This window comes from Serinus canaria, chromosome 3 (assembly GCF_022539315.1).
Source record: "Serinus canaria isolate serCan28SL12 chromosome 3, serCan2020, whole genome shotgun sequence".
NCBI lineage: Eukaryota > Metazoa > Chordata > Aves > Passeriformes > Fringillidae > Serinus > Serinus canaria.
The window spans coordinates 40,048,792-40,073,222 of NC_066316.1; the positions used below are offsets into that span (position 1 = coordinate 40,048,792).

The 24,431-nt window shown below is 39.3% G+C and overlaps 3 protein-coding genes across 23 annotated transcripts in view; 2 read left to right on the top strand and 1 right to left on the bottom strand.

Moving 5' to 3' along the window:
• Positions 1-11,999, top strand: part of AFDN (afadin, adherens junction formation factor) — a 115,844-nt gene extending 103,845 nt beyond the window's left edge. For 6 of the 19 annotated variants that reach the window (XM_030236321.2, XM_050972639.1, XM_050972640.1 and 3 more), the window contains 4 exons: positions 2,270-2,404; positions 4,595-5,114; positions 9,004-9,082; positions 9,828-11,999. In XM_030236321.2, the coding sequence (XP_030092181.2) occupies positions 2,270-2,404; positions 4,595-5,114; positions 9,004-9,082; positions 9,828-9,972 (879 nt within the window). In that variant the 3' untranslated portion in view covers positions 9,973-11,999. Of the gene's footprint in view, positions 1-2,269; positions 2,405-4,594; positions 5,115-9,003; positions 9,083-9,827 lie in introns of those variants that run through there. The other 13 variants (XM_030236327.2, XM_030236334.2, XM_030236331.2 and 10 more) reach the window with 5 other exon arrangements.
• The window catches only part of DACT2 (dishevelled binding antagonist of beta catenin 2), a 420,082-nt gene that overhangs the window by 144,411 nt on the left and 251,240 nt on the right, over positions 1-24,431 (bottom strand). The window lies entirely within an intron of this gene.
• The window catches only part of KIF25 (kinesin family member 25), a 39,969-nt gene continuing 32,159 nt past the window's right edge, over positions 16,622-24,431 (top strand). For 2 of the 3 annotated variants that reach the window (XM_009092885.3, XM_050972648.1), the window contains exons 1-4: positions 16,622-16,779; positions 17,502-17,567; positions 21,372-21,488; positions 23,373-23,511. In XM_009092885.3, the coding sequence (XP_009091133.2) occupies positions 16,702-16,779; positions 17,502-17,567; positions 21,372-21,488; positions 23,373-23,511 (400 nt within the window). In that variant the 5' untranslated portion in view covers positions 16,622-16,701. The remainder of the gene's footprint in view (positions 16,780-17,501; positions 17,568-21,371; positions 21,489-23,372; positions 23,512-24,431) is intronic. The other variant, XM_030236383.2, reaches the window with a different exon arrangement.

A 24,431-nucleotide genomic window follows, 5' to 3' on the forward strand; every position in this document is an offset into this window, starting at 1 on the left:
TCTCCATCATTCTGGCTGTACAAATTAGTTGTTCTTCCCTGTTAAAATATAAACACGTGGCTTTGGAGGAGATAATGAAAGTACAGTAAAACAGGTGAAAACATGACTTTTAAACAAGAGAAAAACTGATTGGGATAGAGAAGCCCCCAATCAAAATACTCAACCTGGGAATCTTACAGCCTTCTCACTAGAAGTGGGATGCAAATCTAATTTTCCTTTGCATCTTGAAAATTTGGGGTGAAGTTAGAACTGGGTACCGTTGTACACACAGAATTATAGACACATTCCTGTAAGTGATCTGACATACCTCATCATCCCACTGCTCCCTGCCTTCATCTGAGAATGCTCCAAAATGGAAACTAATTAGTGATCATCAGGAAATGAAATGCCATCTCTTAATAGTTTCTGTTTTCTCATTTCTGCCTTCCATACAATTTTTAGCCATTTTCCTATATGTATTATGTTTAGAATAGCCTCTGACCTGAATACACTTGTCTTCGTATTTCTTACGATTCAGATGCTAACAACAATTCCCAGGTAGGCAGCTTGGTAACTTTTGCCTTCTTTCTTTAGTTATGGTCAGAAGACAATTAAATAAACCAGTTCTACTTTCTCTATAATTTAGTTTGAAATTCTTTACCATTTAAGTGCTTTTGAATAGGAATATTTGCTGCTAAGCAGTAAGGCATCTATGCCATAACCTGGGAGCAGTAACTGCCATGTTCAGGGTGTTTTTCTAATTTAGTTGGGACAGGAATTTTCCTGTATTTTCTCCCCATGCAGTTTTTGCTTGCCTTTTTTTTTTTTTTAATTTCTTTTTTTATTATTATTATTAAGAGGAAATGACTTATCTTCTACAAACTCATGTGAATTACTAGCTGTCTTTCCTTTTGACAGCAATATTTATCCTTTCCTAAAATAATGTCTTTCTAATAACTAAGACAAGAAGTCCTAATCCAAGTAGGGAGTTGGTTAACTACTCCATTCCCTGCTCTGCAGTGCAAACTGAGCTTGATCTTCATCTTTGTTTTCAGTTAGGAATGACAAAGTTTTAGCCCTAAATAAAGGGAATTTACTTGGAGGTAGCATCCTCTAAAATACATTCATCAAACTAATTTTTTTCTTTAGCTTTCATGCTCAAAAATGAACAATGGGGGAAATAATTGTAAAAAAATTAACCAAATGTTTATACTATTTTATTATTTAACTGGGGAGGTAGATACTTGCATGGGGATTGCCCTCACAAAGTCTATTTAATTTCTCTTTCTCTCTTGTACTGCTTTGTGTCTTAAGGGTCTTATTCTGTACGTGAATTTGGATTGTAAAATAAAATCCAGGAGTAGAAAAGTATCCTGTTACATGCAGCAAGATCAAATAATTTGTTGATTTGTACTAATAAGAATTTTTAAAAAAATATGTGGAGGGAAAAAAAATTACTTTAAAACATAGGCAACATTAAGAAATAACACAGTATGTAGTCCAGTTAATTTCTACTTGTATTACTGTGCCAGTGAATATTCCTGTCCATTAAGGGCTTATATTCTGTTAGCTTTAAGGAATCATGCAAAGTTTGGATTGTCCTCAGTTTTCCTATCTGTGCAGCATCATGCGTGTATATAAACCAGTGTTGTCTGTTGGACATGAGTTGTTCTTGTGAGCTGTTTCATCCCAGTAGTCAAAAGTTTTCGTTCCTTCACTCTCTCCTTTTTCCAAAATCCATCTGCTGCAGATACAGTGGGAGATTTTATTTTCTGGGAATATTTGCAAACTTGATGAATGAGCCTGTTACTTTAAATGGATTGACCCTTCGACTAATGAGTCATGATTTTCCGGTGCTTGAGTTCTAATCCAAAATGAAAAAAACAATTGACTGCTGGAGCTGTGGACTTTTGGTTCCAAGTATTTAATTTCATTTTACTGTACCAGTGAGACTCTGGTTGTTGAAGCTCTTTGGAACATGAGTCACCTTGGTCTTCTACTGGGGGTTCATACGTGACTGCATACATGACTGCTAAAAATGTCTCCCTGTGTAATTTATGTTTTTATGTATATAGTTCTGTGCACCTCTATTTTGCTTTTCTTTTTTTCCCTTAGGGATTTTAGGCAAGCCAGTGTAACAAAGCATACTTGAAATGACTGGAAATTATATTGATGGATCTGTAGCATAGCATTTTCTGCTGAATGAGTTATTTCTAGATGCCAGTATTTAGTTCCATTTTTGACCCATCTTGCCCATGTGAGTGACCAATTAAAATTGTGTCTCTGTTAGTTACAGGATGAAGAACGCAGACGGCAGCAACAATTGGAAGAAATGCGGAAACGAGAAGCAGAAGACAGGGCCAGGCAGGAAGAAGAGCGCAGACAGCAAGAGGAGGAGCGGACCAGGAGAGAGGCTGAAGAAAAGGTTGTGGTCTTCTGAGTGCCACAGGGGTTCTTGCAGGCCTTTCCTCTTCAGCCTGGCCAGTACCAGCTCAGTGTTGGGTCAGCAGGGTTTAAACACAGTAGCCCTGGTGATAAGGGTCATGGCCCAAGGCTTCAATTTGCCTGTCCAAACCAAAAAGGAATTAAACAAATAGGAATTAAACATTCCTGCTGTCTGGCTGGAGTTGACTGGTATTGCAGAAACAGTACTGCAGGCTTAGTACCTGATGGTTTTTAGCAGTGGCAAGGCTCTTACCTTCAGAGCCTTTCTGAAAATCATGGAAGAAATCAGGTACTTCCTGTTTCCCTTCAGCTCCCATCTTAAATTGCATACCTTTTTTATTATGGCTCAGTTAGTGCTATTGGGTTTTCCTGTGTCCCAGTAGATGGCACTTAGCTATTTCTGTAGTATTTTTTAATATAGCTACAGAGAGAAGTATGAAATATGATGAAGTTGTGATAAATATTCCATATTGTTTTTTATGTTTGGACAATGGGAGGACAGTGGTTTCTACAAAGCAAGTAAATCATTTCAGCAGATGAGTGTGCAGTCAAATTATAAATATAAAGGGTAGTAGGGTTCCGTTGAAACATTATACATGAATATGAGAAGCTTTACTGATAAAACTAGAAGACAAAGCAACTTACTTGACTCAGCATGTTTCTTAAGACTTTTTGTTCCTAGAGAAAGCAGTTCCTTCTGTTCAGTTTGCTGTTAGTAACACTGACTTCAGAAAGAAGGCTAGCTTTTAAAGTTGTTCATCTTGGAAGATTGAGCAAATACATTTAAAAAGCCCCCAGACTTTAGATACATTAACTTTGTTCATTTATTTTTCAGGCTTTGTTAAATTGTTTCCCATAAACAGTATGGTTTGATGAGTGGAAGAGGTGGTAATAAGAGAAGTGAGGAAGGTGTATCTGGAGTGCGGAAGGTTTTTTAAAGTAGGCTGTCGAGACCTTAAAAAATGCAACCAAGAGAAAACAACTATGGCTTTCTTAACTTCTGACAATGAGGCAGCCAAGTGACATTTGGATCACACTTGAAAGAGTTTTCACTGACAGATGTTAACTGTGATACTTCTACCAACTCAGAACTCAATACCATGAGTAAAATGGTTTTAGAGAGTAGTACAAGGAGATGAGTTTCATGTCTTTGCTGCAGATGAACAAGATCAGATCTATGTATTATTTTTTCAGGATGACCGACTCAGTGTTGGACAGATAAGCATTAGGGTGGATTTTTTAAAACGTGGATTAAAACCAGAAATGATGGTTATTTCAAATGTCATATATTCCCAGCAGAAATTATTCTATGCTTATACTCAAAGGGTTTTGTAATGTACATACAATTCCCAAATACACTTCATGTGTTACCAAACTACTGAATAAACCCTTGTATTAATTTACAATGTGTCTGAGACAAGAACTGAACAGAATTAAATGTTATTTAATTTAAAAACAGAACAGTCTTAAAGAGGAAGAATACATAGAAGATATTTCATGACCTTTTAAATGGTCTGTAACCTCATATAAATATCATTAGTATAGTTTCTGTTTCAAATGCCTTTTAACAGTATTTGTTTGCCTGTTTTGGAAAAGTTCTTTGTAATAATTTTTTTGTGTGAAAGTAGTTTTCCTGGTGTTTATACTAAAAACTTTGTTAGGAGTCATCCATTCCAAGGCTCTGTTGACTAATTTACATTGTATAAGCATGAAACAAAATTACAAAGTTCCTTTTTTAAGGTGGTAGTTAATTTTAGTTATATTCCTCTCCCACAGATTCTCTACAGGTTTAGTAAATCTGCACCTTATTAACTGTATTTACAGTTTGAGTAGTAAATGTTGGAATGCCCTTAGTTTACACAGGCAGTTTCTTTAGTGACCACAGGCAGTGGTAAATCTGTAAATAACAGCTACACTGTGTTACTGGATGGCTGCTGGTTTTTGCAAATGTGACGGTTTGACCACTGGCCAAACACCAGTGCACCCATGAAAATCATTCACTCTTAGAAGTAAATAATCTTTGTATGAGTCCGTATAGATGCCCTGCTTATAGCCAGAAAATGAGACAAAAAAGATTGACGGAAGATGTTTGTAGCTCAGTGATGGAAAGTTTAAATCTCATGGATTGAAATGTCTGACCACTGTGTTTCTGTTTCCTCTGGGCTTTCAGAGGCGCCAGGAAGAGGAGTATTACAGTCGCTTAGAGGCTGAAAGGCGCAGGCAGCACGATGAAGCTGAACGAAGATTGCTGGAACCTGACGAGCCTGGTCTGTACAGACCTCCACTTCCACGGGAATATGAACTCCCATCCCCAACCCCTTCATCTAACGCTCCTCCTCCCCCACCTCAGCGAAACACCTCTTACCTCAAAACACAGGTCCTCTCCCCTGACACGATTTATACTGCCAAGTTTGTTGCTTACAATGATGATGATGATGATGAGGAGGAGGATTCCAATCTAGCAGGTCAGGATAAGTACTCCAGCACAAGAAAATCTTATGGTGACTTTCCTCCTGCCACCCTTAAGCCACAGCAGCCCTCCCGCCAGCCTCGCCCAGTTTCAGATGGCATCTTTCTTTCCAACTCATTCCAGTCATCTTCTGTCAATGCCAACAGTACTACTGTCAAAAAAAGCCAGCCCCCGCCCCCATCAAACAAACCAAGTTTCATCCATGCCAGCAGCTCTAAAGGTAGAAACAATGAAATAAGTCATCTCTACAAAACTGTCCTTGTATTTTCAACTCCAGGGCTCTAGATTGAATCACTTATTTTGTGATTTCCCCCTCCCTTAATCACTGTTTTCACTCTGGTGATCTAACTTAAATCTTTATATTAATATGAATCCTTCAATTTTTAATTATTTTGATCTCTCAAATTTTCTTCTCTTTACCCAAACTTTTCAAAAGAAAAAAATTCCATCTTTCATGTATGAATCAGAAATTATTTTAACTGCTACTCAATCAGTTTGAAGTACTGTTGGTTTTGGCTTTCACTGTGTATCTCTAAGTGATTTGTTTTGTATGACTGACTGCTGTTTACTCAGAACATCTGGAAGTGCACCTTTCTTGAACACAGGAAATCTCTCCTAATGGGTTCGTGGACGGAACTTATCTTCTGCTTTGTTGTTGGTACCAGGGTTCTCTCTCTTTAATTAGTGTGTGCAAATGGCTTTAAAAATTACATTTGTAGATGTAGATCTTAAATACACAAGCACCAAGAGAAATACAGGTCTTGCAGTTGGTTTCATGTATTAGGCACCATTCCTGAATTTCTGGTTTGTACAGTGCAGTTTCCTTGCAGAGAGACAAAAATCTAAATTTCATCTTAGCACTGTTTGCTTTACTCCTTCCCTTCTACACCTCTGTTTCTTTGACTCCTCATCTTGTTGTTGTATACCTCCAAGCCAACCATAATGAAGTTTAATTTCACTTAGCGTTCTAGCTGCCAGTAACTTCAGCACCATATTTTGCCTGCTGAGTACTAGTTGAATATACTCTTGAATTCAAAGCTAATTCAGTCCAAAATGTGGGGATATTTTTTTAAACTGCTGCTGTATGAGAAATCTTGTATATTTCTTTGAGTATGTCTCACTCTGATAAGATTGCACTCTATTGATATAATACTTTGTCTTTAAACAGCAGCATCTGCTGGTACTTCTCCATTTGTTTTCTTCTATGTTCTTTTGAAGGTGGTGGCCCATGACATTCTCCTAGTTTATTCTTTTTACTTGCACTGGCAGTTAACAAGTGCCTGACAACCAACTCTATGTGATCAATTCATGCTTCTAAAATGAAAAAGGTAGCAAGTCACCTGAGATCCCAAGAGAAGGTGTTTATGCTGGCTTCTAGCTGAATGGTCAACTTGTTTGCTGGATTCAAGTCTCAGTGGCACAGGTGGAATCCTATAGTGTGTTACATCCCTCATCACTTTTTTGGCCACCTAACTAATTAGGAAAATCACTCACTTGCTTTATTCAGCAGTGTGCCCTGAGCATAGGGGAGGATATGAGCCTCCAAATAGGTTCCATTTATTAGAAGCACTTATAATCCAACTGCAATAATATGTGAATCTGATTTAGGATATATACAAGGCCACTGAACTGCTTGTCCACATCCTGTTCAGTTGAGGCTCAAGTCATCATTTTCCAGCAAGGAAACTTAGCATCCTTTCTTTTTCAGGTCAGGTTAGCTTCTGCTACCGTTGAACTGCTTCCAGTGCTGAAGAGAAGCTCTGCACTGTATTGTGTAGCTTTTAATATTACTGAAGGGATGGTTTAGCTCAGTTATAATTACTGTCCCACTGGTGCAGTTGATGATCAGTAGTTCCACTGTTTGTGGTCAGCACAACACCCAACTTGCATTAAAAAAAAAATCTCAGGATGTAGTAGTCTCTGTGGTAATAGCCTCTCTTCTGCAAACCCACTGTCACTCCTCTCTGGGTCTGTAATAGGTTCTGAATCTTAAAGGAAGGTGAGGGAATGTTTTAGCTTTTGAGTATGTTTTCATTAGACTGGAGTATAATTCTGGACACTACCTGCTGTGTGCTACAATGCCTACTACGTGCATGTGAAATCACTGATAAACCCACAGCCAATTTTGTACCAGGAGGACTTCAGCTTTTGAACACTAGATATCACAAAGAATTAAGAATATTCTGAAATAGCAGGCTTCTGACATGAAATATGGCTGCTTTATGTCTGTACTTAATTTTTTTTCTTTCAAAGGACTTTCTTTTTCTAGGAATTCTTATTTGAAACTGACTGTAATAAAAAGTAAAATGTGCCGTCCATTACAGCATGTAGGCTTGCAAAAGCCGTTGCTTCCCTTCCCTTTTTGGCACTTTGAAGGCTGTACATGTAATGAATTAGGCAACACTAGAGCCAGGAGTCACTAGTTGTCACCACCACACTCCCTGCCTCCCATCATCCACAACCCAGAATGTTATTTAGTATATATTGCATTTCTAATTCTGCTTTCTGTTAATATTAACTGAAAAATGAATCTCAGGAAAGTGAAATGTTCAGTGGTATTGTTTGTGCACATTTGTTTTTCCTGGAAAACTATCAAAAGGACAATTTTCAAAGATTTGGTTAGGTTTTTGGTAACGATTAAGGAATATTGTAGTATGATGCTTCGCCTTTAATAGCCTAATTCATAAACCATAGAACTAATTCTGAATACTCTTATTTCATAATTTTTAAAATAGCCATGAGAACAGGTTAACTTCACTTGATTGCTCAAGCTTCTATGAAGACTGCCTGCGTAACGTACAAAGCCGTTTGCACAAAATGCAGAATTCACTGTGCAGTTTGACCATCTCCCATCTCGCTGACTCTGTTACATTCCTGTCCTTTACAGCTCTTTCCTGTTCTGAGTGTTAACTCTAGTAAACCATGCTTCTGCAAATTTTGCTCTCGTGCTTTCTTCCACTGGGTCTTAAAGACCATTGGGTCTGTCAGCTCACCAAGGAAAAAGTCAACACTCAAATGAAAACCACTATCCAAACGCAAATGAAACCATGAGCCACAGCTTGTGGATCCAGCCACAAGCTTTTTAAAGTAGGGAAGGCAGTACTTACAGGAATGTAAGACTCACAACTGAGAGGAAAAAAAATCTTTATATGCCTGGCATACCTAGTATGATTTGGTTTGCTGCAAATTTTTGGTGGAAAAAATTTGGCCTAGAACACATTAGCTAAATTGGCTTATGTGTTCTAGCCTCGCTCAGAATTACTGAGTATTTCTGAGAAGTTAGATGTACCAGTGGAAGAAGCAAACATCTCCTTTTGTGCCAAAGAAGGTTCACAAGACATAACGTGAATGATATTGAGATCAGAACTGTCTGAAGACAAATCTGAGTAGTGTGCAACACTTCTTTTTACTCTTTTCCTGACAGTTAAGAGAATATGGTCTTAAATATATAAATTAAATTATTAAACTTCTGATTGGAAATAAAAGGTTTTGTCTTGTGACCTTTACAAGGAATTAATATAATGTGTAAAACTTGTGTGTTTTATCAACTTAAAGGTGCAGTGCTGCAAGACTTGAAATTTAAATTCAGAGGTGGGAGGAAAGGGCCATCTTCTGAGTGATGCAGTTTCAGTGTATCAGACTTAACAGGGGCTAAGATTTTGATTCTGCTGAATTGCAAAGATGGTATATACTAATCTTTGCTTACTTTTAGCCTCAGAAAGAGAGGAGCTACAGCTAACTTACTTCCTGTGAAGTTTGTTGCAGGATAATGAAGAGTGTTGATCTTTCTGTTGTTCTCCTTGAACAGCCTCTAGTATCTGTTTTACAATAAGGCATAGTAAGATAAAGATCATGATTTGGCATGTGCTGGATAATCTAAACAAAATGGGTTTTAAAATTAGGAATTAATAAAACTGACCATTTTAAGAGAGTTTAAATTTATTAGTACTAGAATTAAATATTCTAGAAGTCACATGAGCTCTGATTATTTATGATTCTCATTTGAGATTGTTTCTTGAAAGAAGCACTGCACCTTTTTGAAGGAATACAGTATAAAACTTCTGTGTTGTAGCTGCTGTCCTTAAACTTACTTCTTTCTTTTGCATAAGGAGTAAATTCATACACTGGATCTACAGGAGCAGCTGCTGGGGAAGTTTATCGGGATCCAAGAGACAAAAGATCTAAAAGGTGATATACAGGAGTCCATCAACTTTTATACAACTGACTCGGCTAGCTTCTGCAGTATTTTCTGTTGTCATCGTTGTATCTCTGGGGTCTGCTCCAGAGTTCTGCTGTTGGCTCTCTTATGGGTTACTATAAAACACAACTAAATTATCTCTGCAAGTCCTTAGATGATCTGAAGCACTGCTGAACAGCAACAAGTTTTGGCACTACAAGTAAACCAAATGATCACTGTAAATTAGCAACTTCAGCTGGTTTAGATGTATTTATAAAGCTGAACAGTATCTCTCTAGTGGGATTCTTAAAAAACTTGTAATAAGCATAAAAGATTTAGCTGTATATATATAGCTCATACAGGTTTTACCATGTAGCATACTGATAATGGGACAAGAAAAGGTTTGTCTTCCAGCGCTTTTTCTTAGAAATGTGCCACCACAGAAAACTGCTCTAGTTTAGCTAAAGCAGTAATGCTATGCTAACACAGGCAGAGCCTTAGTTCATAACCTGCCATCCATGTTGGAAATTTGCAAGCATTTCCATTTATTTTGACATGCAATTAATGGTCAAGTCATGAACTTCTCTTAAGTGATAGCACAATGTCAGAGTTTAGGGTATGTGTGAGGAGCAAAACCTTTCAGAACACAGAACTTTGCTGTAGTCAAATAAGCTGTCATTCATGTAATCAAGAATGATTATATTTAAGGCTCTTGTAGATGAGAAATATAAAAATTATTTTTTGTTTCCTTTCCAGTCAAGATGCAGATTTGCCTGGAGCACCAGAAAACCTGACGTTCAGGGAACGCCAGCGACTTTTTTCACAGGGTCAAGATGTATCCAATAAAGTAAAAGCTTCTAGGAAACTAATGGAACTGGAAAATGAGCTGAACACAAAATAAGATTAAAGCACCTTATCAGATGTAATGGATCATCTCCAAATTGAGGGATTGAGATTGGGGGCACACTACTAAGTATGAGCAGAAAATGAATGTTTTCTGAAAGGAGTGACTTTGATTCCTCTATATCTAAGACTGTTAATTAAGACTTAGAGATGTTGCAATAGCAAGAAAACTGATTACTTTGCCAGGAGCTTGTGGTTTATACAATGAAAGCACTGTAAATTTTTAAAGATATGAATCACGTGAAGGTAACTTTTTTTCTGTTTTGGGGGTAAAGTTCTTTTGCACCAGACCAAGTAGCACTTGTCAAAGATAAGTTCTGTTTCCTGGTGTTTTACAGACACACTTTTGTTTTAGCTGCTGAGCAGAGAGAGTGAGAATAGCTTGAACTGCCTAAACTAAACTGTGCACTAGAAATTAGTATTTTAGGTTGACAAGAACCCAATATCTGGGCCACCTTAAATAAGGTTTCATATGCAAGTGTGACATACTGTATGTATGGTGTTCATAGAAGGATCAGCATATCAATACAGACCTTACCATTACTTAGTACTGGCATAACACACATTCTCTAGATAGAATCTTGGAATAAAAATGTCTCTATTCCTATGTATTTGTTGGGTCTAAAATGGATGCCTAAGATTTTATCTGTAGTTATGGAAAAGTCTACATTGTTGTATCCCCACTATTTGTGCTTCAGACTCTGAAAAAATGTGAAGATAACAACCTTTGGATACCTGTTTAATTAAAAATTACATAAGCAATAGATAGTAGGCTACACTTAGTGGCCCTTCATCAGCTAGGACCAAAATGTTAGTAGGCAAGGATTACAGTTAGAAGGTGAGCAGAACACGTGGGTATGTTTTCTGAGAAATTTGTATTAGAAGTTATTGGGCAATTAGGCCTGGAACAGTATTGATAAGTCTGTTATTATCAGTTCAGCAATAGATTTTTTTTTTCCTATGGAGATATCAACTGGCATATTAGAGAAGAAGACTTGAAGTGCAAAGCCTCAAATACAGTACTGCAGTCTGGAAGTGGGAACGTTCATAAGGTCATTAACAGAGCTGGTGTGCTAGCAAGGAACCATCCCTGCTCCTGCTGAGGAAGCCGTGCTAGTGAGCTCCCATTCCATCTAGCTGGCTTTACTGACATCCTATTACGGTTGTTCTGAAAGCCTTTTTGGCAGTTCAAGCTATTTTTTCACACTGTTATAGCCTTATTTAATTTTTAATTGTTAATCTTTTTCCTCCCACTATTTCCTCAGCTATGCTTATGTGGCTGATGATGTTGGGAATAAGGACCTCATCAGAGTCTTTCTCATTGTGTGATGTTAAGACAATATATATTGTGATTCCAAACAAATTTTCTATTTGACAAAGCCCTTTACTGGCTTTAGATGATTTTTTTTTTCCTGTATCATATTGTTCTCTTATAAATATATATTTAGGGATTTGTGCACACTTCCAAATACAAAGGGGTAGACTTTCACTGCCTTAGGAAAGAAATCACTTTTAATAAGAGTTGTATGATAAATAAATGCGAGTTAATGAAAATTGGAGTGTAAATATTTTTTACGTATTTCAGGTTTCTTATTTGAAAGTGTGCTTTTACCGTTTCACCTGTTAAATATGAAGTAGAAGATTAAACTGGTTCAAAGTGTTAATGAAGGATCTGCATGCTTGCTATGTCTGTTCATCAGCAAAAGCAAGCCTCTCCCAATTTATCTTGAGAACACTAGCAGCCTTACAGTGACAAATTTTTCTTGAAGAAAAAAACTTATGCTGTGGCTGAATTACTGTTGCTGCTAGACTCCGAAAAAGGCTTAGCAAAAAAATACCTATAACCTTCAGTTGAGTGGATTTGGCCGCTATTGGGCATTCGGGTCAAGTGTGAATATGTGTAAAAGTGCTTTTCATATTTGTCTGTGCATTATTTGAAAAGAAAACATCAAAACTGCTGTAGTTTCCCATTTCTACTGTATTTCACTTGCAACCTATTTTTAATAAAGTTTGTATTGTATTTAACTTTGCATTTAATGTTTTTTGTATTCTTATTTAATTCTGCATTCCTAACAATATTATCATAAACCAAAGGGACTCTTAATATGTTTTGCCTTGCCTGTCCTCTTACACTGACTTTGCTCATAAATACATTTTGTCTTATATGAAAACTTCAAATTAATTTTACATGGAGAATCAGCAGAGGCTGACCTTCACTAATCAGAGAGGAGAAATTCTTAGCCTGTTTGCTACCTATAGTGCTGACATGAAGGAAGTGATTTTTACAGCTTAACCAGCAGTTTAGGAAGTACTACATACCAGTGGTGTCGATTATACAGACTAGTCACACTGTACATTCCTCAAGTGCAAAGTTGTTTTTCTAACAGCAAAGAGGAACCTAGAACGTGGCATCTTTTGGAAAAGTAAATAGTGTATGCAGAGTCTCCATTGGGATTGCTGTGGTTAATGGGAGTCAGCAGTTCAAACTCTGCTTGGGGAGGGAGCCTGGCCCCAGTGAAGTGCTGTAGATGCTTTCTGCTGCAGCTGTGCATCTGCTGAAGATGTACACCTATAACCTCAAAAGAACACAACTTTTAATTTTTAATATAGACTGTCTAGACTTGAACAAAATGGAAACAATCCATTGCTCTTCTGTATGTGAGTCCTTCAGTCTAAACAAAAGAGCCAGTACAAACAGAAAGTGGTGTATTTGAGTCTGTAGTTATTGCAGCTGTCAAATTTATCATAGAAACTTTTATTTCTAGATCAAACTAATCCAGGGGTTATGAGAGGAACTGTGTGTGATGTGCAGTAGTAATGCATTTTCGGTGGGAAAAATGTTTTGGGCTATGCCTTCAGGTCAGGTTTGCTCAGTGAGCACACTGGTGTGATGCTGTTGGGCATTGCAGCACCTGCTTTGCCTTAGGGACATGAGCTGTCAGCCTTGGCACCACAGCTCTTGGTGTTTTTACTGATGATGGCCCTTAGAGTGATAACTGTGGGAAGTTATATTTGCATATGCAGTCAGCTCTCTACAAAACAATTTAAAATCTGTGTTAAATTCTCCCTTCTGCACCTATCATCCATATACACTTTTTCAACTCCTTTAGGTAGTCTGTATACTACAGTCTTGCTGGGATTTGAGGAAAAGGCAATGAAATGAAGATGTTGACCAAGTCCATAGTATGCATATTGTTCCCTGAAATAATAAGCAATATACTTGATCATACAGATTGCTGTTTATATGTCAAGCAATGAGTACATGAGTAGCAGAAAAAACAAGACTGTTCTTTACCTCCTTATTCAATTAGATAACACAAAACATAGTGCTGGTAAAAAATGAGCTTCAGTAATAGCAGTCTTAAAACACATGCAGTAACTCATGTATGTGATGGTAAGAATTGGCTCTTCCTCCTGTTTTGTCAGCTGATACTGTTGTCTCAGGGTCAGTTTCTGGTTGTGTGTTCCAGAAGGCAAAGCCTCACAGGCTAAAAATTTGGAGTTGGCTGACTTCTTTCTCAGCTGTAATAGCAGGTAAACTTAATGAGACCACAGTGCAATACACCTGCCCAGAGAATCTCAGTTTTTTGTTACTGACAGGTGGTCAGAACTCAACTACAGTTACCAAAAATTGTGCAATGACATATTTACAGTTTCACCAAATAATGTTTACAGGCTGTGTGCAGTACAGCAGTCTCAAGTTACCATCTGCTGAGTGTGGAGAATGTTACCTCATAGGGGTGATGTGAGGACGTCCCCAAAATGTGGGGACGTACAGCAGAATCTCTGTGTTAGGCAGAAGAGGGATAATGGCCTTCTTCCTGGGCTTTTCCCCTAAATGCTTTTCTACCCATTCTGCATTTAGGAATGTTGCAATGGATCAGAAGTTTATGGAGCTGGGACCTCATAGGTCTTGCTGGTTCCATCACTGGAGTTAAAGGGAAATACATCAGAAGTATTCAAGAAAATGCTCACTTAATAGTATCCTAAGATTTGTAATCTGCTGACAGATTTTATAATCCACATATGGTATTTCACTGATGCTAAAAATAATGGAGCTAAATGTGGATTTTGACAATACCATTAAATTTCTGGCCCTGAAGTTCCACAGAAGGATCTGTAATATGGCAGGGCCTTGCATTTGCAGGGGGAATATGGGATCAAATTGGTGAAAGTTGCAGGGGGAAAAGAATCTTTAAAACAGAGAATCACTGTAGAAGGATATGCTGCAGTCTGGCAATATTTCTAGAAGATAGCTGGATTTTATAATCATTTCTTTCCCAGGTCTCACCAACAGGCTGTTTTGTTCATCAAGGAACCTCTCCTAAGCTTTGGAAATAGAAGGAAGATCCCTAAGGAGATCTGCTGCTGTTGTGAAAAGTTACACATCATACTGAGATTTTTTGGTTTTTTACTCATGGGACAATTTTTAGTACTATTTGACCTTCAGAGGTGCACAGAGGAATGACTAAATAGGAGTAGTGGATGCTCAGTTTTAGATTACTACTTCAAAGAGTGCTAGTAAATTAAGTCTTGTCTGTTACAGCCTACAGAAACAAGATCCTTAATCTCATTAATTGTAAAATCCACAGTGAGGGAGAGATTGCCCATTACACTTCAGAGGTGATCCTTCTGGGATGAAGCTGAGTTTCGCTGGTAAATAACATTGTTCTGACTTGATTGCTGCTGCAGGATAAGCATTACATATAAAATCACAGCTCATTGTCAAGAATTGTGAGTCACACCCTGCAAGCAACTAAATCATCCTCCCCAAAATAGCTGATGCTGATTAAAATCCTGTCTGCCTTACTTAGTGCCAACATCTTGTAGCATCCACACCATTGCAGCACTTTTGAACATTTTTTTAACCTGTATCCATTTGTCAGTTCTCATTTTTTCATCAAAGCAGAGCTAGTTGCAAGGAAGAACTGCTGAGTTACATTTTTGTGTGCCAAACATAACTGCAACCAGCCAGATGGGTCTTTTTTTTTTTTTTTTTTTTTTAAACAGAGGCTATAGATTGTAGCAACTTGTTGAAGATGCAGGATCCCAGAAAATGGGATAGTGTTCCTTTCCTAAGCTATCACAGACAAACCAACACAGGGGTGTTTGGTTTGTCTGTGATAGCTTAGGAAAGGAACACTATCCCTTTTGTGCCAGGCATGGAGGGATTCGCTGCTCTGTCTTTGGATTTTCTACTGTCCACATGAGAGCACATTTACCATGTTCAGTAGAGAGTAACTTGAGACTGCTATTTTGCAGAACTGGATTCCTCTGTAATTATCATGTTGGTTTTGGTTTTAAAAAAAAAGAAACCCAAACAACTATAGTGCAAAAATAGTGCTATTTCCCACTTCCAAGAAGCTGACATGTCTGTATCTGGTATACTTACATATTTTATAGCCAAATAGTATAATGACTGCTTTCAGGACCATGTAAATTTTTCAGTGCAATACAGTAGAGTACCAAGTACTATTGCTAAAGCATGTCACATTTTGACCTTGGAAACCTCGGTGTGAGACCCCCAGCCATACCCTGGATGAATAGCTCCTGCTCTAGAGCAGCTCCTCAGGAGTCCTACACGACCTGAACCCACAGGCTTTGTGCTTGTCCCAAGACCAGCCCTAATGCCGGCCGTGTTTGCAGTTACTGAGCAGCCCCTGTGGGGCATCACCCAGCTCCGCATCAGAGCAAGGTCAGCTACAGCTGCTTGCCGGGACTGGGTCTAATTGGGGTTTGGATAGCTCCAAGGATGGAGACTCCATCATCTCTTTGGGCAGCCTGTGCCAGTGTTTGACTACCCTCACACTATCCTTAGATTCCTGCCTCTTGTCCTGGCCCCTGGGCACCAGCGAGCAGAGTCTGTGGTGTTCATACTCTACCATCAGGTATTTGCACATACTGTCTGGATCCCCCTCAGCCTTCCCTTCGTCCGGGCTGCACTTCCCCCAGCACATTCCGTGTAACAGATGTCCTTATCCCTTAATCTTCTTTGTGGCCTTACAGCCTTAGCCCAAAGCACACATCACCAACTGCTTGGGGGGGGAAGTCGTGTAGCCAGTATCAGAGCTCTCAACTCTGTCCTTCTCCTCCTCGCCCTTTGCACTGATGTGAGGCTTGTGCCCATGAGCCCAGGAACCGGGTAGCCTTACACCAGCCTTGGGAGCTCCAGGCTTTCCTTCTATTCCTGAACTCCCTGCCCTAATCCTTGGCCATGGTCTCTGAGATCGGGACGCTGCAGGCAGAGGGATCCCCCACCCCACGGATAATGGGTACGGACCTCTGAGGTCGCTTGTCCCGCAGGACACACTGCAGGCGAAGGGATACCCCAGCCCTCTGGATAATGGGTACGGACCTCTGAGGTCGCTTGTCCCGCGGGACACTGCAGGCGGAGGGACCCCCACTCCCATGGATAGCACGCCCGTTCCCTGCTCAGCCTCCCTGCTGGGGGCGCTCTCTGTCACAGGCGTCCGCCTTGGCCCCGCCCCGTTCATGCTCTCTGCTCGAGGATTGGTTGAATGACCTGCCACTCAGGGCCGGGGCGTGGCTGGCAGGCTGTGGCTCTCGCTCAACCAATCGCAGCGCATGGCGTTCGGCGGTGAAGGGGCGGGCCCGTCGCCATGGCAGCCGCGATTCCGCCCCAGACGCGTCCCGAGTTAAATCCCCGCCGGAGCTGGAGCCGGAGCCGGGGGAGTTCTCGGTCCGCCTCGGCGTGGGACCGGGCAGCATGATGCGGCCGCGCCGCGGGCTCGACCCGAGCTCCGTGTGGGCGCAGCGCCTGCGGCAGCTGGAGCACCGGTTGCGCGTGAGGGGGCGAGGGGCGGGGCCGGGGCGGGGCCTGCGGGCGGGCACGTGCTGCGGGGCTGCGCCTCGGCCGCCGGGCGGGAAGGCCGGGAGGGCGCTGCCAAAGCCGGCTCCTTCCTGGGCGGGCGTCCCGAACCCCGCGGTGTGGGGCCGCTTGTTAGGCCCCCACGTGTCGGAGGAGCTTGCTCCAGCTGGGGCTGGGGTAGGAGTGTCGGAGCAGTGAGCTGCTCTCCTTCCCCCGGGCCCCGCCGCTGGGCAGGACGGGCGCTGGCGCTGTGGGGAGGCGCCCCGTGCTGGGGGAGCGTCTGGCCGCCACGCCGTTGGAGACCTCTAATGGTGCTGCCTTGGAAATGGGAACTTACGTGCTTACGCATAAATAAATAAAATAGTGCTTTGCTAAGCACCACGATTCTGGAAAATGCCATGAGGAGGTGATTTCGCAAAGCAAAAGCGCTTTAAATGGTGTACCTATGCCTTCCCACACAAGCAAGCAACGTAACAGAAAAGAAGGGGATAAAGGAATATTAAGAGTTTATCCTAATTTTTGTATGCTCCTATACAAATATTTTGGTGATTCGGAGGTGAGGGTAGGTAGTCCATTGATCTCAGAAGTTTGAGAAACAGTGGAATATGGTAATCAAGGCTGTCATAATGAAACTATTAATCAGACTCCTATATTTTTCATTTTCATTTTTGTGTATTTGGGTGGCTTTTCTTCCTTAGGCCAAAGAAGAAAGAATAGTTGTCCTGGAAACTGAAAATGCTGTTCTTCATCTAAAACTTGCAGAGGTGACTGTTTATTTTTTTTTTTCAGAAAGAATTAATGTGGAAATTGTAAAAAATGCACTGAAATATGCCTTCCTCTTTTCAGGTTTTGCCCTCTTTACCAGCTGGGAAAATCTATGAAGGGGTTAAGGCTCAGCGTCTTTCTTTTCAAAATCATGAATGGTAGCAGTAATGATAGGCTGATCAAGTAACTAGAAGTCAGCTTGAATTTAAATATTTGCTATTGTTTTAAATCTAGAAAGCTGAACTAAGGGAATGACTCTGTAAGTGTTAGGTGTGGAATATCTCTTCTTACAGGGAACATGTTTGTCTAAAACACAATGGCAGATTTTTCAGGAATGCTATGCTACGCAACTGGGACGATGCTTTGAAAGGAACTGTTCACAGAGTGCAGGAGAGACATTTCATTAGGAGTAGACTTACCAGGAATGCCCTGCTGTGTTTCTAATTCTGGTATTGTTGCACGTGTGCCTTGTCACACAGCACACAGCAATAACTGGATGCTCTCATTGCCTTATATCCTTCTATAGGATAGAAGGATACAAGCATAGGTTTTTCCTAGATCACCACTGAAATAAGGAGCAGCCTGTGATAATGTTTGGGGCCTTCAAAGGAGGGGATTTCAGAGATTTAAAGAATTTTGAATATAGATCTAGGCTGCTAGAGTATTAGAGCCGCTGTGAGTATTAGTGGTGATGGAAGCTGTTGGCCAAGAGTTTCTAATCTGGGCTGAAACATTAACTGGTTGGGTGACCTCAGGGAAGCCATTTGCCCTCCCTGTGGGTTTGCTAACACCCGTGGATAAAAGTGGGTTTAACATTTTTCAAAGTCTAACTGGAAACAGGTGGTATATCTGAAATGAGTTTTGCTAGGTATACACAAGAACAATAATTTATTCTGAGGAAATGTTTTTATTGTCTTTGTTCTTCTTTACAATATTCACTGAAAGCCTTAAGTATTTCAGCTGATTATTTTTTATTCTCACAAGCACAAAAATTTAATTATTCTAGTCAGTAAGGTATATCAGATGTAGGAAGGAGTTGTCTGTGTATCACAGAATGAAGCCTTGTTTTTGAAATAGAGCACTGCTTCATTTTATTGAAAAAGGTGCTGGAAGAAATGGGCACCTACAGACACACAAGGAGTGTGGGCAGTGTTACCACCATCAGTCAGGAACAACGTCAAACAAAATCCTTTGCAATTAACCTTGCACTAATGGTTCTTGCACTGATTCAGGCAGTTATTTAAATACACTTTAAAAATTTGCCTCTTCTTGGTTAATGGGCCCCGCAATCTGAAAATACAAGCTGAACTGACATCTATGAAATAGTTTTATCTTCATTGAAGACCCTCTATTAAAGACAATACTAATTGAAATTAGTATTATTTAAGGTTGTGCAATATTCCACCATAAGTCCTAATTTTCTACCAGCTATGCTGGTGAGAAAAGCTGCTGCCCTTGACTGTGTATCCCTGATCCTTCAGATCTGCCAGTGGAGCTGCCTCAGTGATTGAGCTGTAACAAGTCCAGTCACAGGGACCAGGGTTAACAGAGGTCTCATTCTTAACTTGTAAAAGCTAATTGGATTCATTCTGTCTGGAGTCAGTTGGGAAGCTTTGGAGACAAACTCATGAGGATTGCCATAAATTAGGATTTGCGGTGTGAATGTTTGTCTATAGGTTGCATCAGTCTTATTAAAATGTTATCTCTTGCTACAGACCTTCCCTTACATCCTTGAGACAGTGATGAACTTCAGCACTTCTCCTGTGTTCTGCAGCCAGGTGTATTGTTATCCTAGCAGCATACTGGAAGGGTTGTTACTGCACATAGACAGGCAGATTTCTAGGTAGATCTCCTTTTGCCCTGCTTTTTCCTGTTTGGAAGTCTGTTTATCTATCTGCATAGCCCTTGCTTTTATTAGCAGTTTTTGAGGTCCTAACCCTGCAGCCTTCTTTATTTAAAGCCATGTCTGCCAGAATGGCTCTGATTGCAAAACTGAGATTTCACTTTGGAGAACACTATTGAATAGTTCTGTTTCACTTCAGCTTATAATAAAGCTGACTATAAAAATATTTTAGTCCATTTTTTGCTTCTATGTTCAAGCACAGGTTTGCAAGTGCTGGCCTATGAACAACTCTGATGAATGTTAAAATTATTTTAGTGGAAAAATCCCAAAATCAAGGCAACGTTTGCAGTAAAGATGGACTTGATAGACAAAGTGATGCAATGACAGTAGCATCGAACTTTCTGATTTTATCTTAGTGTTGAGAAATGTGGAGGGTCAAGGGGAAATCTGTGCAGATGGTGCAGATTAGGTGCTGAAAGGAGGTTTTAACTACACTAAGCTTACCTAACCACAAGGCTTGAGTACTGCAATTGTTTATAGATATATGCTTAACTTTTCTAAACACTGTATAGAATCAATCTCAATATCTGGGACCTTAAAGCCTGTAACAATTAAAAAAAACAAACCTCTTCCTGCTATTTCTTGTAAGAACTTTTTCTAATAGTGCTAAGGTAGTGCATTGTTCTACAGACATTCCACTTGCATGTGGAAATAGAAGATTCATGCTTTGTGAAGGTGAAAAAGCCACATGAAAACATTGGTTTTGATAAGTTAAGTACTTCTTTTTTTGAAAATACAATCTGTCTTTATCCTAACAGCTTCAGGATGTTGTACTGTTTTTGTCAATATTGCTGGTAGTTAAACTGCAATTAAATGTTTGCTTTTTATCATCTGATAAATGTTATCAGATGATTGGAATTGAATCAAATCCATTGTTTGAGTAGGTTTAGCTCTTTCATGTCCCTTGTCTCTTCTATGCTTTCCTAATTTAAATAACAGGGAATTACAGTCACAGAATGTATGGTGTGAATGAAGTAGGAAATAAGTCTGTGCAAGAGACAAGTGCATTTCAAAAATAAAGAGGCAATTAATTGGTACTGGTTAATGAATGATAGATGTGAACAGGTAGCAGGGGAAAATAGCTGAAGTTTCAGCTCATTTTAAGCACCAGGACTGTCAGAAAATTACAAAAATGCATTTTTTAGGGTTATACATATTCTTCCATATTTCAGAATTTCACAAGAAGTCTCTACCGATGACTCTTCTTGCATTCATGCCTGAAAATATTAAGCTGCATTATTTCTATTTTCCTTTTGATTTTAATATCTCGAAAAATTTTCAGGTTGGCCATAAAAATTGCTTTTGCATAATAGGTAATTTTAGACTGTTAGATAGGATTCTTCTCCACAAACTTTAAAATTTGCTTTGGTTGCTGTGATCTCTGAAGACCAGGAGCAGGGCTTTATTGGCCCAGATTTGCCCCATTTCAGCCCTACTGATTGTAGTGGAGTTGGTGTTGTCAGGGGGCACAAGGCTGGGGGCTTTGTATTTGGGATTTCAGCAGTTAACATGTGTATGTTTGTCTTTGTTTTGTTTCATGTCCTTCCACGGTGCTTTCTGCATTAAATCTAGTTTCCAGAGTCACTTAATCCAGCTGTGTAACCAGCCCTTTTCCCTAAGTGAGAGGGTTTAGGTACTGCAGAAACATTTTAGTAAGCTGGTACTCAGGTTTATGATCCAAGAAAGTAGAATTTTGTGATGTTGGCCTGAGAATCATGAGGTGATTCTTTACATAACTCAGAAAAAGGTAAAAGCAAAGAAGTTAAGTATTAGCAACATCCTATGTTATCATATAGTTGAACTACCAATATTTACAGAGAAAAAGGGGACAGAATGCAATAGAAAACATAAGTGTTTTAAGTGATTTTTTGTGATTTTTGTGATTTTTTTTTTTTAATAGTACCAAGGGTTGGCTGGAAGAAGCACTAATGAAGTATTGCAGCTCTATGCTGCTCATGGCCAGCAGATGAAATTTCAGAGGAGTTCTGTTGTAACCCAGCTGCATGGAGCAATAAAGGTAAAGGCACTTAATGATAACATAGACATAATCAATGCCCTAAACATTTACATGATTATCAAATATAGTAAACCCCAGAAAATGGTGTGTGATATGACCCTGATCTGTGGCTTCATTGTATTCACAACAGGGCTTGCAGTGAGGTGTAACAATGATTTCATAGTGGTTTTGCTGTAACAGGCTGCAAAGTCACCAGAGAGGCTGGTAAAAGTGGATGGTCCTGAGCTCCAGGATCTTACATATAGGGTGCTATTAATACCTGAGACGTACATTTTTGTAGTCATAACTTTACAATTTCCTATCATACAGACATCCCTAGAAACAGTAATTTTGATATACTTTAGCCAGGTAGGCAAATCCTTTGAAAAAGGCATTTTAGAGCTCCACTGATTACTAAGAGTTCTCTGGCAGATCTCACGAGAAGTTTCCTGTATGCTCACTCAGGTTTTAATTTTGCATCAGACAGACTGAAACTGTTCTCCTAGTGCCAGTACCATAATATTTACCTTTGTTGAAGTACTTATTTGTGATGCTACTCCACAGAGTAGCGAGTTCCTTTTAGGCACACTACCAAATATCAGCTTTTCTCAGGGCAGCACTGACTGCCTGCGTAAAATGACCAAAAAGTATCTCAGGAAAAAAATCTGATTCTTAACAGACAGAAGGATGCAGCTTAACTGAAGCATTTGTTGGACTAGATGATTGTTGTAGGTCTCTTCCAATGGAACTATACTGTTTTATTCTAATTATAGTAGTTCTGCTTTGTAAATTTTGTAGTAGTATTTTATATTTTTGATTAGGTAGAATGGCAGAACTGCTTGTGATGCAATACCAGTGGATTGAGGTAGTAAACTATCAGATGTCAATGAAGACTAGGAGGGAGCAAAGCTCTCTAAATAGAAGTCTAGATGAACAGTCATCCTATACCCATAATAACAAAAAGATACTCCTTCCCATTTACATTTTATGGCTTTTGAGAATGAGAAATGCAGTGATTTTTTTCTCTTTAGTTTAGATTGCCTTTTTATCACTGAAACGAATTAATTAATTCGAGGTTAATACCTTAGAAAAAAAATCACATAATATGTAACACTTTGTCACAGAATATGTAACAAGGCTGATAATGAAATATCTCAGTGTTTCTGTGACATAAGGTATTGTTAAGTTCACCTTAGAGATGGTTTTACATGTCCATTTCAGGACTTGGATGTCAAGAACTTTACAAATCCTAAAATCAGGTTATTTTGTTTTTATTTGGGTGGACTTGTAAGTGAATATAGGCTGATCTTACAAACATTTAAAAACCTCATACTGTATATTACCCTGAATTACATACATAATACAAATACTTTTCTGAACAACATCAGTTTCTGGGGTTTTTTTTTCAAAATACATCTGGTCTCATAGGAAGACATAGAACTAGCCTATACAAGAAATGCCTCAAGTGAATCCTAGCAAATACCTTCTGATCAAAGTGTGGAAAATTAAAGCAAGGCATATATAGATCACAATTTTCATTGCTAATTCTGGGTATGTCTTAAAAGTGGTCAGAGCCTGCACATGCTCTCACACACTTATTTTTGTTTGATGAAATAACAAGGAGACTTGGTTAAACCTGAAGCTGTGTTACAGTCAAAATAGGTATGATAAAATGATAAAGATCCATAAAGTCTTGCTGAAACTTTTAGGAAATTACATTGCTGAATGTTTTGCAGGATCCTTCTCTAAACTCATTGAAAGATATTTTCTTGAAGGCTTCCTTCCATCAAGTAAAGGGTTCTTCTTGCCTGTGCTGTCTCATCATAATAATTTGGGTTGTTATGTTGATTCTTTGTAACTGGTGGTTCTGTGTCTTTATAACATATTTTTCTTCTTGCTGAGAAGAGACTTAAGCAAGACCTGAAGAGCCTTCATTCATTTGCTCTTGAGCTTTCAAAAGACTTTCAACGTCAAAGCAAGACTTGTCTTTACCAAGTTCTGGCAGCAGTCCAGGGGACACAGCTGCAGAATGAAGCAATGCAAAGTAAGGCTCATTGCACTTAGATTTCAAACATGTAACATCAACAATGTAATTGTTCAATGTTACTAATGTTAAAAGGTTGAGTTTGATTTTTGAGGAAATGTGTCACTGAAATTGTAGCATTTGTTTCTTGTTTGCCCTTAAATCATCAAGGAGTTCTGAAGCATTAGAAGAAGTACAAATAAGTCTGCAGAGGTTATGACTGATAATTTGAATTTGTCTTTTGTGTGGATTACAGCTGCTAGTAGACTGCTGCTGAGTTGGCTCAGCTGTAACCTTTTTAAACTGAAGTTCTCAGGCTTGTTATCTTGGCTATTTTAGAAGAGCCAAATAAAGAATGCACTGCTTTATAAAGCTGAAATTTGTCTGCTTTTGACTGTACCAGCTTATTTCAGAGGTTTCTGAAAATACTGCCTGAAATTAGGATAGACTCGATTTTTAATATTTCTGTGTATTTATCAAAAAAGGAATTACTTCAAATTCAAATACTAACAGCACATGGATTGCTGTTTTGGAATTCAGGCACTTCCTTGTTCATGTACACATAGGAAGGAGAGCCAGTGCACTGGTATACTCTACCCCCATCCCTGAGGATTAAGTGCATTGGTCCTACACTTGGATCCCATAGTGTCTATCTCTGCACCTGCTCCCAATATCCTTGATTCTGGTGAAGCTCCTACCAGGCCTGAGAGTCACATGACACATGCAATGCTTAAATTGTTTGGTGTGTAGCAGCCTGGTGAACTGCAACAGATACACAAATTTACAATCAGAGGTCCTTTGTGATGCTCTGAAAGCCATCTGTCACAATTTAAAAGGTATGTTTTCTTTCCTTGAATTATTTAATTTTGGGGCTGATTTGGTTCTGATGGGACTCCTTATGTCAATAGCAACAAACAGCACTCTTGGTGATGGGTGTTTAC